This window comes from Mesoplodon mirus (assembly GCF_964341445.2).
Source record: "Mesoplodon mirus genome assembly, chromosome: 2".
NCBI lineage: Eukaryota > Metazoa > Chordata > Mammalia > Artiodactyla > Ziphiidae > Mesoplodon > Mesoplodon mirus.
In genome coordinates this window covers 42,915,263-42,933,274 of record NC_138977.1, presented here as the reverse complement: position 1 = coordinate 42,933,274, position 18,012 = coordinate 42,915,263, and the positions used below count along the sequence as shown (strand labels likewise).

The 18,012-nt window shown below is 34.2% G+C and overlaps 1 protein-coding gene across 3 annotated transcripts in view; it reads right to left on the bottom strand.

Moving 5' to 3' along the window:
* ANTXR2 (ANTXR cell adhesion molecule 2) overlaps positions 1–18,012 on the bottom strand; it is a 163,586-nt gene that overhangs the window by 124,597 nt on the left and 20,977 nt on the right. For all 3 annotated transcript variants that reach the window (XM_082645107.1, XM_082645108.1, XM_082645109.1), the window contains exons 8-9: positions 3,164–3,224; positions 1,360–1,458 (exon numbers count right to left, since the gene is read on the bottom strand). In XM_082645107.1, coding sequence (XP_082501233.1) covers positions 1,360–1,458; positions 3,164–3,224 — 160 coding nt within the window. The remainder of the gene's footprint in view (positions 1–1,359; positions 1,459–3,163; positions 3,225–18,012) is intronic.

The following is an 18,012-nucleotide window of genomic DNA, read 5'->3' as shown; positions in this document are numbered from 1 at the left end:
ATATATAAACACATTTTATAGAATGCTTAAATTGCCTTGCAATTTTAATAGTATATGAGAAAAATGATCTAGACTATAAATACTCAGAAAAGTTACATAATTAGATGGATAATATTAGAATACAAATGATGAAAATACAATCTGACTCAATTTATTTGAGATTTACTTTAATAAATTAAATCCTACGTAGCTATGTGTAAAATATGTTTATATTATAATCAACTCAAATATGTAATCAAAAGGAGTAAGGTAAAGCTAATGCTTAGATACAGATGACTACTGAATAAAAATGGTAAAATTATTTTGTCCTATTCAGTTGTAGAACCTACTAGGAAGAAAGTTTTTTACTAATATTATTGTCTTTCCTTACTAAAATGATGATCTTAATAAGAAAGAGAGGAATTACTGATGGCATTTACCATGCTGAGATCCTCACCACTTTAATTCAACAAACGTACGGAGCAGTGACTGTGTATGTAGCCAAAGCTGTGCTAATTGGAGGGTTTAGAGCCATCAGATAAACAACAAAATTGTAAATGAACCTCTCAAAAAATAATTCCACCAGAGTTCACAGAGTTGCAGCATCTGCCTTACAGCATAAAATTTTAGAAGACAATATAATCATTGAGGAGAAAATTTCTTAATAGAGACCCAAAATGCTCAGCATACTAAGATCTAGAGCAGAAGTTTTTCTCAAAATGAAGATAAAAATGTTACACTCATCTTCTCCTTTTTTGAAAGCCAAGTGAGGGAAAATAAAACCTAATTCCCTAAATATGATAATTATCAACAAACCCCATGCCAGGTGGGCTTTGGAGATATATCTATAAGGCAAAAAGCCCGTCTTCAGGAAACTGGCTAACAAATTATTGGAAAATTAGATAAAGATAACAAGTGACAATAAAATAAGGCAATAAGTAGTAGAGTAGTCCAAGACAGTTAGATTTTCAGGCAAGAGTGACAAGAAACAAATCTGGAGAAAGAGGCAATTAAATCAGGAGGTGGATAGAGTCCGTACAGAGTGCAGTCAGGAAAACTGAGTTCAACTCTCAGCTCTGCCCATTATTACTTGTGTCACCACAGGCAAGTTATTTGACTCTTTCAGCCACAAGGGCATCATTTGTATAATGAGGCTACTTAGGATGGGGTCCAACATTTATTAATTTATGAACAAATGTTGCCATTATTAAATAACTATTAAGTAATTATTATTACTACTATATTATCATTGGACTTCCTTTCTTTCCCCTCTGATAAAACAATATAGCACAGTTGGTTTCAGTTGGAGAAAAGAGGAAAACACTTGATGCTGATATACTATGGAGATATTAAAGCAATATTGAAATTATGGAGACCTACTCTTTGTGTATGTTTCATTAACAGTGTAAGTACAGAGAACACTGCCTTTCCGACTGCCCAAGTTGAATCCTCTTCCATTCAAAACTATTTGAAATTCCTCTAGAAGTAAAAGAAAAAATAAAAAAATTAATCACTACTTTACAAAAAACAACAAAAAGCGTAACTTGAAACAAAAGTATCAAGGTACAAAGAATCTTTGTTTTCCAATAGTGATCAAGATTTTAGAATTGAAGCATAACAGTCATCCCAGACAAATACCATACAAACTTGCCCAAATTCTATCCTGAAGAAAATATCCACAGGAAAGAAAACTCTTTGTTTTCCTCTTGTCTTAGGAACTGAGGTATGAGAATGTAAAGAAGTTAATGCCTCATATTATCTGGTTCTTAGAACAGTCGTGTATTATATTTTCTTTAATCTATGATACCCCATACATAGCTCTTCTTTAACAGCTTCTTCACATCCTTAATTCCAGTTTTATTTTCTGTTGCATATAAACTTATAACTCATCAAGGGTCATGCATTTTGGACTAATAATAATCTATGGCCATTAGGTAAAAGAGGTTGATTGAACTAATATTTTGTGTAAGAGGAGCAGTCACTAAATGTTAGAAAGTGAAATAATATACTAGAAGAAAATTTTAGTTGCTAATCGATGTTTTGATTGTCAACTAAATGTTTGCTGCTTAGTTGCAAGGTGGTATGTCAACTATTTTAATAGTGACCAACTTTCAATCCTCTCGGAGACCTCCTATCTGAAATAATGTAACACATATAGCGTAATTAACTGTGGAAGAAAATACTGCCATGCCACTCTCCATTCAGTGTATTATGAAAGGAATTTTCTTATAAGTTAAAATAAAGTGCAAGTGAAACTTAAAATGTGACTCAGAAAAAGAACATGAGCTTTAGGAGTGAGATAGACAAGAGTCTAACAGGACATTTACTAATAGCAAGTAATGAACATGTCTCTGTCTCAGTTTCCCCATCCATGAACCCAGGATTATAAAACTGTCGAATAGTTTTTATGAGGATTAGGTAAAATTCTAAATGCATAGAACGCCATCGTGCTCTGGAATGTTCAAATGCACTATTCCTCTGGACGTCTCAGTAATCATTAATGGAGGAGTCTAAAAGATGTAGAACTTCATCTTCTGTCCAGCAGTTGGGAGGTTCTGCAGTAAATTGCACAGCACATTTCCTTCCCCACCAGACCCAATGTTTTTCCTTTTGAAAGAAAAGTCAGGTTAAAATGAACTCCAGGTAAGACCTGAAGTAGAAATAGTATAGGCCAGAGAGAATCGCACTCTCTTTGGGTTGGATGGATTGAAAGTGCTAAAACCCGAGTCTGTTCTTCGAACCAGCTGATGAAGCCACCTGCTTCTTTCCTGCCATCCACCTATAAATCACTTCTTTATGGGCCCTGAGCTGGCATGTACTGTACTTTGGCCAGGTCATCAAGGCACGGAGCTCAAAGTCTACAGATACCTGACTGTATAATCAGATAAAAGAGAAAATTTTCTACTTTACTTGTCATAGGAAAGGTCTCAAACATGAACTAAATATACAGAAGATTTTAAAAGCCTGTCGCACAATATGTTCATTATTTAAAATAACACTCCAATCTTAAAAATTTGAATTTAAAATAGAAATATTTCAAGGAATTATTTAAAAATTCTTACAGAAAAAGATGCCAAAAAATTAATTTTGCTATTCTCTTTCCAACATGAGTTTCAAATTGTATATTTTAACTAGGAAAAAAGTACAACTTCTTACAAGGTATTTTTAAATTCTAACCACTTACCCCCCACACAGACGCTTGAGGGCCGTAATTCCAGGATTTCAGTGCACGACTGAGCTAGTATCTAAAAAGGAAAAAAAGAAGACCAAGGTATAGCACTAAATCATAACATGTAAAGTGAATTATAAGATTACTAATAATCTGTGGTCCTCCCTTTAACTTCAATAGATGGCAGAGAAAATTTTATTAACCCTCTCGTATACAGCTACCAAGCTCTTAGGAAATTTCTGTGTTGTCTTTCAGTATATATTCTAAGATTGTATTCTGTAGGAACCCTTATTTGATTAAAATAAATACAGATAAGCACAGATAAAGCGGGTTGTTGCCTCAAAGTCTGGGAACTTTTGACATGAAAAGATAACTAAAATTTCCTGATAGCCATAAAATCAATGCTGAATTTCCCATCAGGCAAAAACAAGATAGCAAAATCAGACCTCCTATTTAATTATACTAATTTAATGTTTTCTACTAAAAGGTTCAACATAATATCAATAAATAAACACTTCTTTATTTGACTATGGCATTTCTATTCAATTTCTCTGCCTCAATTCCCATGGACGCTGATCCTCCTTACATGCATCAAACATTGCACTTGCAGAACACAGGCCCCTTGTATGAGCCAAATATTATTCTCAAAAAGACAGACTCTCTACTCCAGCATTCCCAGAGCACAGGAACAGAATGGCTCTTCTTAGCTTGTTCTGAGAAACAGAAACCACCATACAAGGCACAAGGCTACAAGTGAAAAACAACAATGATGAAATAAGCTGCTCCTAATGGACTCAACAATCCTGCCTTTATTTTTAGAACTGCTCTGCACTACATTAGCAAAGGCAGACAAGTTCCAGATGATCTTTGAACAACACTTCTTTCTTGACAGACATTAAAGACAGATGATGTACAGTAGTTTCTAGCATCTCCTGCTCATAACTAAAACAGGAAGGAAGGACTGTAGCAGGATATAGAAATGCTTTCTGTGCTTTCTTTAATAACAGTGGAAATATAAATTGTCAGACTCTAAAATACAGCTGGGTCAAATCATGGAATTTTTGTTGCTGAATATGCCTCTCTGAAAGAGGGAACATTTACACTTTTTAAGGTCATTTCCCAGTGAATCCACTTTTCACTTAGTGATTGAGGCTTTAGTAATTAGGAAACAAATAGAATAAAGTATTATATCTGAGAAATTCTAAGTGAGGTCTATTTAAACTCATAAATAACCAAAGAGATTCCAGAGTCACCCAAAGACTGTCAGGGCCCAAACACCTGTGGTCTGCTATTTTATCTTCGATGATCAACACTCACTCCTTTGACGAGTGAGTACCTTTGTTCATTTAAAAATTGAGGGCCATTGTCAAAGGTTAATGTGTCCTCTTGGAAGGAAAGTATCTCAAATCACTAACATCTTTAAATATTTTGACATAATTCAGATAACAAGACTCTGAAGGGAACAGAATACAAAACTTTTGCCAAAGAAATATGAAGCTAAAAAGGTTTTGCCAAAGGAATATGAAGCTAATAATACCCTAACTAACAAAATTAGGGTATTATTGCTTTAGTTTTGACAAATTTGAAATAAAAGTGAGAACTGAGCCTCGAAAATGGACGGTCAAAAGAAAACATAAAGCCCCCAAATATATTTTATCTGGTGACAATTCTTGAAAGAATTTATTTTAAAATAAACCCTGTTAAGGAAACTGACTGATCTTACAGCTTACGATCTTTTTACTAGTTATTTTAGGCACACCTCTATCAGCATTACAAAAAAATGTTTTGAACATCAAGAAAATTATGAAAGAGGCTTAAAGATTGAGTCTATTGGAAATAGAAATCATTTTTTTAATTCCTTAGAATAAAGTAAATCAAGAAATTATAAAGAGATTTTCCAAAAGCTGTGTCAAAGACTATGCAACCCAGAATGACCTGTGTGAATTTCTGAAATTATGTTGGTTTTCTTTCTCCTAAAAATATTGGCCATAATTAAATCAGATCTCAAACTAGTAAGACAAATGTTTGTGTTGACTTCCTCTTTTGATTTGATGTATTTCATCAAAACATTTCTAAAATGGTAGTTATAATAGCAAGATCAATTGATCAATTCTAATGGAGCTCTCCTTAAGACTGGAGAATAAACACCTTCAAGGTCCATTGATGGTCTACTGTTCTGAAGTCAGACCCTGTTTATCCCCTGTAAAGTATTTCGATTTTCAAGAATAAGTTCAGAATAATTTAGAAATTTATGTTCTATTCAAGTCTGAGAATAATGAAATTAAATTACATTAAGCAGAGATTAAGAATAATTAAAGGTTGGTTACATCATGCAGTAACTTGTATAATATACATTTATATATAAGAATACCCTTACATTAGTTTAATATTCGTACTTAATTATTTTAACAAAATGAGTTCTATAGAAATGATATTATTGAATGAAAAAGTGATTCAGGTAAGACATTCATTGAAAGACAAGCAGTTTAGACCATGAGTCATTAAATTTGCATCACCATCTGACAAAATCTAGATGAATCCCCCTCAGAACACTACCTACCTTTCTCTAAAGTTTATTTTGTTTATTTTTTTTTTTATTTCTTAGGATCTTATTGAGTGTTGAATCACCTCCTCTATTAGAAGACAAACTCTGAGCATAGAAATGGGATCATATTATACTGTGCTAGCTTTCCAGGACTAGCACATTGCTTTGTACACACAGTACAACAACAACAAAAAATGCTTAGAGAATACAGATTGAATGCACGAATTAATGAGAATATTAAAAATGTCTATATAGTAAGCAAATCAACAATCATAAAAAGACCAAGATAAAGCAAAATAAAGTTAATTTATGTGAAAAAGCATCTAGCCTTTCAAAAAATTATAAAGGTTGGAAATCCAGAGACCCATAATTTGAAACTAAGTTCACCAAAACCATCTTAACATGATAAATAGAGAGCAAGAAAATGTGGTGGGGAAAGAAACGAGAGAAGAAAGTGTATGCATTTTAGAAAATAAAATGTGCTCTAAATTTGGTTTTTCTATCTAGAGTTTACCATGTTGCTATTTTAAGAAAAGAACAACTAGAAGTTGCTGTGATTTAATATTTAGTATTCATATGCAAATAGTTTACATTAAATTTTTAAACAAGCACTTCCATAAATACAAAGCACTTCATAATCTAGTCTTGCCAAGTAATTGCACAAGTTCAAATGCTCAAGACCTCAAAATGGACCTATTACATTAAAATTGTCATCACTAAATGACAACTGACAGATGGGACAACTATTTTAAAACACTAGTTAATTTTTATCAACTTAAATACTGTTATTGATTGACTGAACATTGGATCAGGTGTCCCATCTATGATAACTGATGCATTATTATTCATACTCTGCACTTTCATCACCTGTACAACCTGTACAACAAGACGACCTTGTAAGGATGTTTCTTCAAATATGTGTTGCCATCTGCTTTCATTAAGTCTCAACAGAAACAGAAAATAGTTTCCAATAAAGGTCAGCCTTAGTTGACATCAAGAGAGCTAATAGCACCATAGAACAAATTTAAAGACAAACCAAATGCTATTAATAAAACCAGGGTTCTCTAAGTCATCGACACACTAGATGCAAAATTGCATCACTTGAGACTTTGGAGTCCATTTATATACATATATATATATATATATATTGGCAAAGAACTTGATGATCACCATGAAAAAAGTATACTACTGAAGCATCTGTTCACTTAAAAAATAATATTAGTATTAAGGATTATTTATAAATGAAAAAATATGTACATTATTACCTAATCCCTACTTTTAAATCCTCAAATCTTAATATAGATGAAAAAAGTCAAACTTTGTAAATTCAGTACAACTAGCAGCAGTCAAAAATTCAAAAGAATTTCTAACAATAATAATAATTACCATTTGTTGGGTGCTCATTATGTTCTAGGAACTGTGCTAAGCACTTTATATAAATTTCTTCAATTAATCCTTCCAAGTCTTAAGAATGCATACTATTTTTATCCCCATTTTACAGATGAGAAAATTGGAACTTAGATTTTTAAAAATTGTCCTAGAACAATTAGCTTTTTAAATAGCAGAGCCAGATCTCCCCAGGTTTGATTGAGTCCAAAGCCCATTCCTCTAACCACTGCCCTCTGCCACCCTCCAGACTTGTGATAAATGGTCTATCCGTTACAAAACCTAATATCCAACAAACTAGTGAAATTCACCTGCTTGTTTTGCCTGGAAACCTTTTATACTATCAAAAACAATCTAAAATCGGGCTTATTTCTTATCTTCAAAATTATGTCACTAAGCTTTCACCTTTATTTATGGAGTTTTTACAGGTTTGTTTTAAAGTTCCCAACACCACTGATTGTGAATAAATTCAAATTGTAGATCATCCTATGAGTTAGTAATATATGGGATACCCAAATGGTTAGGGGCCTCTCTCTTTTTATGTATTTATTTTTCTCTATTGTCTTACTTTATTGCTGCTTTCTTTCTCAAATTTGGTTTTGTACAGATAAAACACTTGTACTTTTTACTTCTCAGCATCATCCAGAAGCTAAAAGACAAGCCAGGCTACCAGAACAAGCTACCAGAGGTCCTAATACTGGTATAAGAACACAACAAGCACTTGGAAACTAAAATCAAACGGTGCTTAGAAAAATTAATGTTATTTGATCTTAGGACAGATTTTTTTTCCATAAAAGTAATGATGTCAATGGTATTCAGGTTTTATAGTTCTAAAACTCTAGAATTTGCCTGAGTCCTGGGAACAGAAAGGCACATTCAGAGCCAGAAGGCAGAAGTTTGGTGATTTTGTTTGGTTTAGTTTGGTTTTTCTCTATTTTTTCTTTGGAGCAGCAAATTTTTGATACAGACTAAATGAGTCTTTGTCCCTCCCCTCTCATTGTCTCACCTGGGTTGCTAGACACACAGAGACACTCTTTTTCTAAACACAATCGTGATCCACGTTTGCCCTATCTCCCCAAATATTCTATTTCAACATAGCTGTTCTCATGTCATGAACGCATTCATACTAATATATGAATGTCAACATGTGAATGCATGACGCTTCAAACAACCTGGACAGGATTACAGCCTCAGGAGGATATTTTGTTAAGCCATGAAAATCCCTATACATGGAAATGCAGGCAACATAAACATTAGTAAAGCAAGAAACACAAGCAGCATGAGGGAAAACATTTTCTAAAATGGGATGCCAACATTGGAAAACAAGGTCTGCCTACATGTCTGTCCCTCTGTTACTCTTTTTCTTAGTCTCTTTTCCTCCAGTATTTGTGAACCACAGGGTCTTTAAACATTTTTAACCTACAGTTACACCCACAGGGCACAGGTTGGGTAGGAGATAAAAGTGTGAACTTCCAGGAGGGAGAGGTCTAGGCAGATGAGCTGATGGTATACACAAGACCATCTGCAAGACCTGTGTTCATAAACCAATAAAAATCTATAATAGAAAAGAGTCTGAAATATATAGAATTCTAAATTCTGTTACTTTGTGTAAAATGTCTACATTCCAGCTTGTTGTCCCAAACTGTGAATTAAATGCCTAAAGATGGTTTTATATATTTAATCCCTATAACAGTCACTGTCGTTTCTCATTATCAAAACTTTCTGTCCTATTTAAAATGTATTTGTCTTGAATACACGTCATAAGAAAGTGAAAATCCAATATTTCCCCTCTTCTGAGTTGTTTGGGATAAAACTGCAGGTGGAACAATAGCATTCATCCTTACAAATTATAGCTATTTATTTTCTGTTGTTTCTAACTCGTATACAATTTCGATACGTTCTCTGTGTAATTTAGATCATCAGAATACTCTCAATAGTTTGGTGAACTCTGTAAACATGAATTTCACTGAATTTCTCTATTTGTCAAGGGAGTGGGGTAGGATAAGATAAGGTTGGTAATGGCCCCCTCTGGGTTAGTTTTGGTTAGTGGAAAGACCAGATGCAGCCTTAGGAGTCAGCTCTGCCCGCTGGCCTCTCTGAGATACAGATGTTTGGCAGGAGATGAAAGTAGATTCCATTGTGCTGTCCCTTTCCAGAAGTTTGACTTGAATGGAGTATCAGAATGGTGTTTCACCCTGGATATTCCAGGCATATTCCAAGTTAATTTGGATTGAGTCTGCGTCTAGTGCATGTGGTCAGGCTGCAGGATTTCACTAAAGGCCCAATTTGCATACAGAGCAACAAGGGGCAGATATGCACTTTGGAGCCAGAACTGGCAAGATTTGTGGCCGTGTGAGAACCTCTGCTAAGTCAGAGACACTCTTCCAAGAATCCCAGTGGCCACGAAGCAGTTTCTTATCCATCTTGACTATAGGGTTAGGATCAGGTCTTTATAAGGACTGAATAATAACCAGGTGAAGTGACAGTGTTAATCACAGAAACATCTACAGCAGAAACAACCAGATAGCATCAGACTTGATTTCTTCTTTGTTAGATATTTTAAGATACATATGAAACCACATTTTGATTGAGATCTTGTAAGTTCCTGAACATGTTTACATAATGGACATGTTATAATGACAAATATGGAACATGTAGGGAGTAGTAAAAGCCATACCATGGCCTTAAAAAATGCATACAATGAATATAGCTGTGGCCTCTTTCTTCTGGCATTGAAGATAAAATGGGATTAATTAGTGGAGAATTATAGTTGGGCTATATCCAAGATAAAATTTAGCATGGAATTAGTTAAGATGGGGGGGATGAAGTAAAATGTTACTTAGGACCTACAGTGTCTTGGAAGTTCATGTTGAATTTGGGAGCAGTATATAGGTCTTATGTTTTGAAGATCAAGCATCCAGTTTAAATAAAACAAACAAACAAAAACCCACTTCCTACAACTAGTATAAAACAAGACAGATTTTTAAAATCTATATTTTTTCCAATTTCTAAATGGTGATGGTAAGGATACTGTATTTGGAAAATAGAGCCCATTCCAGAAGAAACTATGTAAAAACTTTTATAATGAATAATAATACTTCATATTTAAAACCAATCTAATATAAAAGGTATATAACACAATGTTATAAACAGCAGCTTCTCAATTAATATTTATTGAATTAATTGAAGAGTACATGTAAAACTTTCTAATAAAAAGCACAAGCATTTTGGCTATAAGACAAATAAATGGGGTTTGTAACAATGAACAGTTAAGTATATTTAAAATTACAGAGCTTAATGAGGGGCTACTTGAGTCAATCAAATCACATCTTTGGTCACACACAATGAAAGGAAAATTTATTTGTATAGTTCAAATTTTGATAATCAATGGCACTCATAAGGCATTGAGCCAAATGCAAAAATATTTTTTTTTAACAAAGAGAAAAAGAAACAATAAAAACAACATGAAAAGAAACAAATTTAAGATATGCATCTTCTTTTAAAAAGAGGGCTGATTCTGGATAGTATATGTGAAAGAGCAAAAGGATATTAAGTCCCATTGAATGAATGTGACCTTCTTTTTTAAGGTCAATTCTAAATAAAAAGATTTTTCCCAAAAAAACAGATTACTTCTTCACACTTAAATTCAATATGCTACCCAAACATCTCCAACATTTTTAACCTTATTCAAAATTCAAAATATTCATTCTGGAAATAATTTTCTAACACTGACTTTGAATATATAACATAATGTAAAACAGAACGTTACAGATAAATTACAAATACCTTCAGTGTATCCTAACAAATAGAAACTGCTAATTTCTATGATATACAGCATGTCAGGAAATATCAGTAAGAATAATAATAAGGTCTAAAAACACAAGCTACTTTTTTTCTGACTCACTGAGAAGCTTAAGCACCTCAGGAGTTCATCCCAAATATGAAGCATTCCAAGTTTAAATCTCATAAGGAAAAATCACTGCACAGCATTAGTTCCCCAAAAAAGATCTCCCTAAAATGAAGCTTTAGTAGTTAGCCACACATGTGCATAAAATAAGCAGCTAAAACAACTGGAAAGATGTTTCTTACAATCTTTTCTTGTTTGTTTTTTTTATCTTTCAACATTCAGATATGATTTTATTTTCTCTCTAGGTGTGAAACATTCCTACCAAATATATTTTTCTCTAAGAGGTAATACGTCAAATGAAAAACAATTGCAATTTGTAGTTATGTGTTTTGGTTGTGTTTGTTTTTTTTTTAATGCTTGGAGGTTCAAAATGCCAGTTGCTCAATACAGCATGTTCTGCACTGACCCATTTCTAAATATGGATTTTCTCTCCCTTTGCAAGTAAGTGAGTAGTATAAGCACAAGTGACAAATTCTAAACAAACTTTTACTCTAATAAATCTAGGGAAGAATGTAAGTTATAATCATTGCCTTTTACTCCTCTCTGCTCCAAACATAACAGATGAGTAGTTCTGATTATACTGTTGGTGAAATTATGCCCATATCACAAATTGTGAAACAAAATAGCGAAATGACATTTAAGTTCTTCTGCATGTTATAATTGCAGTTTTCATAAATCATATTAGCAGGTCTTCCTTTCTCACTATACCATAGAAATACGTCCCAAAGTGGATTGTGATATGAAACAAAAGTTTATATGTCTCTGATTTTTTTCCTTTCTTTTGTTCAGTACAAACTCAGAATAATTATTTAATGCTTTCTTAAAGGATAGACTTTCCATAAAAAGTGCGCTGAAATTATGGGGTAAAGTAATAATAAATGTACTATTTGTTCAGAATCTAAAGAAATTGAGTCCCAACAAGTTTTTCATTTTGATGCATATATTATTTCATATTAGTCCTCTTTACGCACTCCCTTGTTTCATTAAATAAAACATGAAATAGACCTGACAAGCATGATGTCTATACTTGTTTTATTTGATTTTTCAGAAATCCAGAGTGGCAAATAAACTATTTCTCTATGCAACAAGGATAGAAAAGAAAAAAAAAAAAAAAAAAAACAGCTTTATCAGTTCTATTGACTTTACAAACACATATCCCTAAAAACTGTAAGCTCACAAAAGTCAAGGGTACCATATCCATCTCTGTAAGCCAACATCAGAAAAGTGTCTTGAACACAGTAAGTTTTCAAAAATATGCTTCCAAATAAATTAGGAATTATTATTTCGGGGGGAAAATGAGATATAACTGAGAAATTATGCATTTACGCATCATAATTTACACTGATGGTACATTTAATCATAAATCTTAACCATTTTATCCCCCTTTTTAATGTCCTTCTACTCAACTGAATTTGCTTTCAAAAACAAGTGAGCCGCTAAAGGTCATCTTCTTTTGTAGCCCAACAGATTAATGTTAAGAAATAAACATTTGGCACTTAATTTTGGCTATGTAACCTAATGCCACCACTTTAGTGTTCTCAAAAAATATCACAAAAAAACTGTAATTATTTTTCCAAAATGGATTTGATTTCCTTATACTACAATCCCAACCAAAGAAAGAAGGAAAGAATAATGTTATTATTAAGTAAAAGCATCATGCAAATGCAAATAGACCATTGGACAAAGGATGTCAAGATTATAAAATTTCAGTAAATTAAATGACTATTTTAAAGCAAATTTTCTATTTGTATTTTTTAGTTAATTGGAATTTAGAAGGAATGGAGTGCCTTATTAGAATATGTCAAAAATATTTTAAATGCATTTTAATACAGTGGACTGTAATACTATTGATTTTTCTTCCCTACCCAGAACATTTTTTCATCCTTACACATCTATGAAGTGTTCCCTTTCTATTGGGAAAACTGTTCTCTACTCCATGTGCTCCTGGTCAGGCTGTCAATCGTTAGCCCTCTCCACCTTGCTCCCAATCTTTCATCACGGGGGTAAGCATGTTACTCAGGCTGGTCCAAATATGTTTGTTGACTATGTAATTGTTACAGGAATAAGCACTTGACTCAACTGAGTCAATCAGAGTCCTTAACTGGGACAGAATATACTGATGCCCAGAGACAACAGTTCTCTCTTTCCAATAGGCTTGCTAATTGAGGTCTATGTAAGCTGAAACATTTGGCAATTACTTTCAACTGCCACTCATGGGAATAAGGAGAGAATGAGGCAAATAGAATCATAGGCAAAACTTACAAAGAGAGAAGACCTTAAGAATGTGGATTGGTTCCCCGGATCTAACTGTACCTGAGGCAATTTCCTCCTCTGGACCACCCAGTTAGTTAGATAAGCCAATACCTCTCTTTTTTTTTTTTTTTTTTTTCTCCCTTAAGCTAGTGTGAACGTGCTTTTTGTCACTTGTAACCAAAAGCCTTAATACAGTGGAATATAAATAAGAGGATAAAGTCAAAATAATATGGAATCAGAAGTCAATTCAAAACAAAGTATTTTCTGGCAGAAAAAAGGAGTTGATTTTTGTAATGCTTAAACACACCATAATTATATTTTAAAAATATAAAAATATTTTCAAGAAGCATGGATTTTATTTACTCATTCATTGATAAACATGAATTAGGCAATAACTACTAACCCAACATTGTATTAGGCAAAAAAAGGAGGAGGTGGGAAATACGGTCCCAAACTTTCTAACCATTAATGTGAAAGATGTTATAAGGAGACACCTTATCTATATTCAGTAATAAAGATCCTTGGATAAATAGAAGCCCAAAATAATCTGATGCACAGTGAGCCTCATGCTACAGACAGTCCTTTTTAAAAGGAGTCCTAGAAACTGATTTCCAATTTTGAGTAAGTTGTACCAGTTTGGCTTTTTTTTTCCTGTGAATATATCTTTATAGTTAGCTCAGACTTTAGGTTTTTCATTAAACCATAATTTTATAAATAGACATTTCCACAACTAAGCAGTCGACATTCATAGCAGAACCTGCTAAAAGCATTTAAGCTAAAGTCTTATCAGAATGTTTATTAGGTACTCTCTTCTATGAAAATGATTTTCCTGTAGAGAAAATGATTTTGCAACGTCTTCTCATTCCATTAAAACATAGTTTAGACACCTTTCTTGGATACTTTTTAAAAATAATAATAACAACAAGAGGTATTACTGAGAAAAACAACTTGGCTCCAAAGGTCAAATGAAGCTTATATTTCCAGCACTATGAATGAAGTTACTTTTTTAAATGTATATTTTACTTTTTTCAGTAAAAAAGTAAACAATCTATTACAGTTTTATTTAAATTTCCTACATGTGTGATTGCTCATTCCTTTCCTATTTAGGTTCCTTTAGTTCCCCATTAGGTACTTAGGAACTTTGCTGCCATTACCTAGGATGCAGTGTTCTTAATTCTTTTGGATCAGGGCTATTTATAAAAACAGCTTCACAACTGATTTATCTCTTATGCTTAATATTTTTGAGGTGTGCTATCAAAAAAAAGTTATGGAAATAATTGGAAAGAGTAAAACATCTCATGGTCTTCTTTTTAGAAAAAAAGGAGGGGCTTTTCCACATCACTTTGATTTTTATTCTTTCCCTGAGAAAACAAAACTAATCGTGGTTTTGTCTTATTTTATTTTGTTTTATTTTTAATGTTCTCTTACACAGCACTGCCTTATGAAACACTGCACTAGAAACCACATGGTACTCTCAGGTTAGTCTGACCTATCCTAGTTTGAATACAATTTTATTTTCTAATAAAAGTTCTACAATCACCTTTCCAAGAGACCAAAAATAATTGTTTAACAATTCTAAGATCTGTGGAAAACAATTATATCCTTGTGTTGGTGGGCAAGGGAGAGGAGAAAGAACAAGAGGAGGAAGAATGACTCAGTTCTGTAGTTTTCTGATTTGAACATTTCCCTGGATCACCGCTTCCCTCAGTGACATCCCCCACTGGGATTTATTCCCAGGCCCAATTCACCTTCTCTCCTTGCCCTCCTGCCCAATTCCACTTTGTCCTCTAACACTCCGACCCCTCTGTGAAAACAGCGTTCACTTTCAATGCTTCTAGATACTCATATTTTCAGGGTTGGAAGGCCCGAGTTACACTTGACTACCCTCTCTGTCCTTTTCATCCTATATCCAGTGAGCTCTCAGGTTCTATTAATTTTTTAAAGCTTCCCACATTTACATTTTTATTTCCAGTTTTCACAGCCATCACAATTTTAACAACAACAACTAGTATTTGCCAGCTAATATTTGCCAGAGCCTTCAGAGCCTGGCTCAGAAAGAGCAAACAGTTTCATACCTAGAGGTTCAGCCCCACCCTGTTCCTGACATAATTCTGACCAGGGCAGATAATTTATTAATTGCTTCCCTTGCAGTCCTTGGCCTAGTTTTATTGTGAAAGACCTAGAATCCCAGTGCCTGAAATTAGCCCTAAAGAACTCTAGTCCATTGGGGCTGTGGTTTCCCCTTAACAAAGTAACATTTCTACTCTGAATCACTAATTAGCACCACAAGTTCCCCCACAAGAATTGTGGCTCTTTTTTCTGAATGGAGGATCCTGAAATTCTATATAGCTTTTGCCATGGGAATTCTGAATCTTCTTTTCCAGTTGTTAGCTGGGCCCTAGACCTATGCCCTGAGAATTCAGAACTAGGGCACAGCCAGATACTTGACTTTGCACAGCTACACCATCTAGAAATCCTTGTCGTTATGACCCACTTGCTAGATTAGATCCTTGCACATATCAATACCACCCCTCTTTAGACCTAAGTCATTGATCATGTAGAATGTTGGCCATCTCTCTCAGTGGACTACCCTACAGAAGGATCAATAATCCCATCCTACATGGTCCTAGCTTCTAGCCATTCCTAGCTTCCTACCACATGTTTTAAAGTCATCCCCTCTGAGTTAGATCATTCTTAATCATTATCTCATTTAATTCACAAAACAGTTCACTGATATAGATATCATTATCCTCATTTGACTGATGAGAATTTTAAAACTCAGAGAGATTACACTATAGGAGGTACACAAGGTCACATGGCTAGGCAGTGGCAGAGTTGGAACCCACACTCAGGTCTTCGTATTTTCCAATCTCATATTGTCTTCACTATGTTAGGTTTCCTTTCACCATGTTTCACAAGCACTATTGCAGGAGACATAACACAGCTTTTCATCTTTCAAATCATCCCATACATTACCATAAGCATATTCTACCTAAATTTTCACTGTTATAAATTTCATGCTCTAAATTAATCTTCCATGCTTCCTCGACTACTTATGCAAAAAGAGCCATTTCACCACTCAAACATTTGAGGGTCTCCATAATCTGGATCCAACCTACCTACCAATGTTTATCCCCCATATCATTCCACCATCCAAGCCAAACCCTCTTGTGCCTCAGCCACTCAGCCCAGGCTGTTTCTGAAGTTCTGTGTTCCTTGTTTCTAATTAAATCTACTCCAATTGTCAGAGCGCAGTTCAGATCCCACCACAAAAAGCCTCCCATGACTTCATATAACCAAACTCAGTCCACCTCTCTTTCAACGTTACTCTAGCCATATTGGTATTTTAACACAAACTGCATGACAGGATTCCTTTTTATCACATAGGGTGACTCACTGAAATTTCCCTTTTCCAAATTCCCACACTTTGTAATTCTCGCAGGGGGCCGCCATATTCCAAACCTCGAATCGTCATTTTCCAGCCCCTTTAGTATAAAGAATTTCGGGGCTTCCCTGGTGGCGCAGTAGTTGGGAGTCCGCCTACCGATGCAGGGGGCGTGGGTTCGTGCTCCGGTCCAGGAGGACCCCACGTGCCGCGGAGCGGCTGGGCCCGTGAGCCATGGCCGCTGAGCCTGCGCGTCCGGAGCCTGTGCTCCGCAACGGGAGAGGTCGCAACAGTGAGAGGCCCGCGTATGGCAAAAAAAAAAAAAAAAAAAAAAAAAAAAAAAGAATAAAGAATTTGTCTTATATAAGTTTGTGTCCCCTCTTCCAAGCTTAATACCATGCCCTAACATAGTAAGAGCTCAATAAATGAGGAAATGAAAGAATACATTATACAACGGGAAAAAGAGGGTAAAAAAGGAGGAACAGTTTTTCACCAGTACCTCCTTGAGATAATGAATTCTAAACCCTCATATATGCTAATTAAGAGTAGAGGTTAAACCAATAGTACAAAAAATGTTATGTACGTATCATGTTTGCTGGGATAGAAATCTAAAAATTTTGAAATGATACATTTCCCTCCAAATTAAAAGAGCATTAAAATGATTTTCCGAATCAAATAAATTTTAGAAAAGGTATTAAGTATATGTTCATAACAAAGGCCTTTTAAAGTCCCTTGTTTTGAAGTTATAAAAGTTAGAACTACTACAGTGTTTCTTCTTTTTTCAAAAAACTGTAATGAAGAAAGGCTCCAAAATTAAACTCTTATCCTTGCTGATTAAAAAGTTGATTCTAAACAAACTATGCCTTAACAAAATGTGATATCTTTTACAATAAGGGGACCAGATCATCTAGGTCACTGGATTTTAGTGGGCAGGGGAAGGGAGGACAAAGAAAACAAGAAAACCATGTTATCACTTTTTCTCAATTAAAGATTAACTTCAAGGAAATTAATGCACTGACAATTAATAAGGCCAGATGTATTTAAATAACTTCTAGCAGGAAAAATAAATTATCAATCAATTTAGCAAATATTTTGCCTTCAGAGTACCAAACATATGAAAGATTTAAATTTTCTGATTTCTTCCATTTGTTTAGCTTTGTGTAGATACATTCCACAGTACCATGTTACCCATTAGTTTGGTAAACCATAAAGAACAGAGAGAGATTCTCTTCTCTCAGCTCTTACCCAATACCATATATAATTTTTAAAGATAAGATGGTACTTTGTAAATATAAAGGGTAATTCAAATTTGAGGCAGAAGTACAGCTTTTGTATATTATCAGAGGTGGTACAATCTCTGCCTTGAAGAGAGATAAAGTGCTTGATTT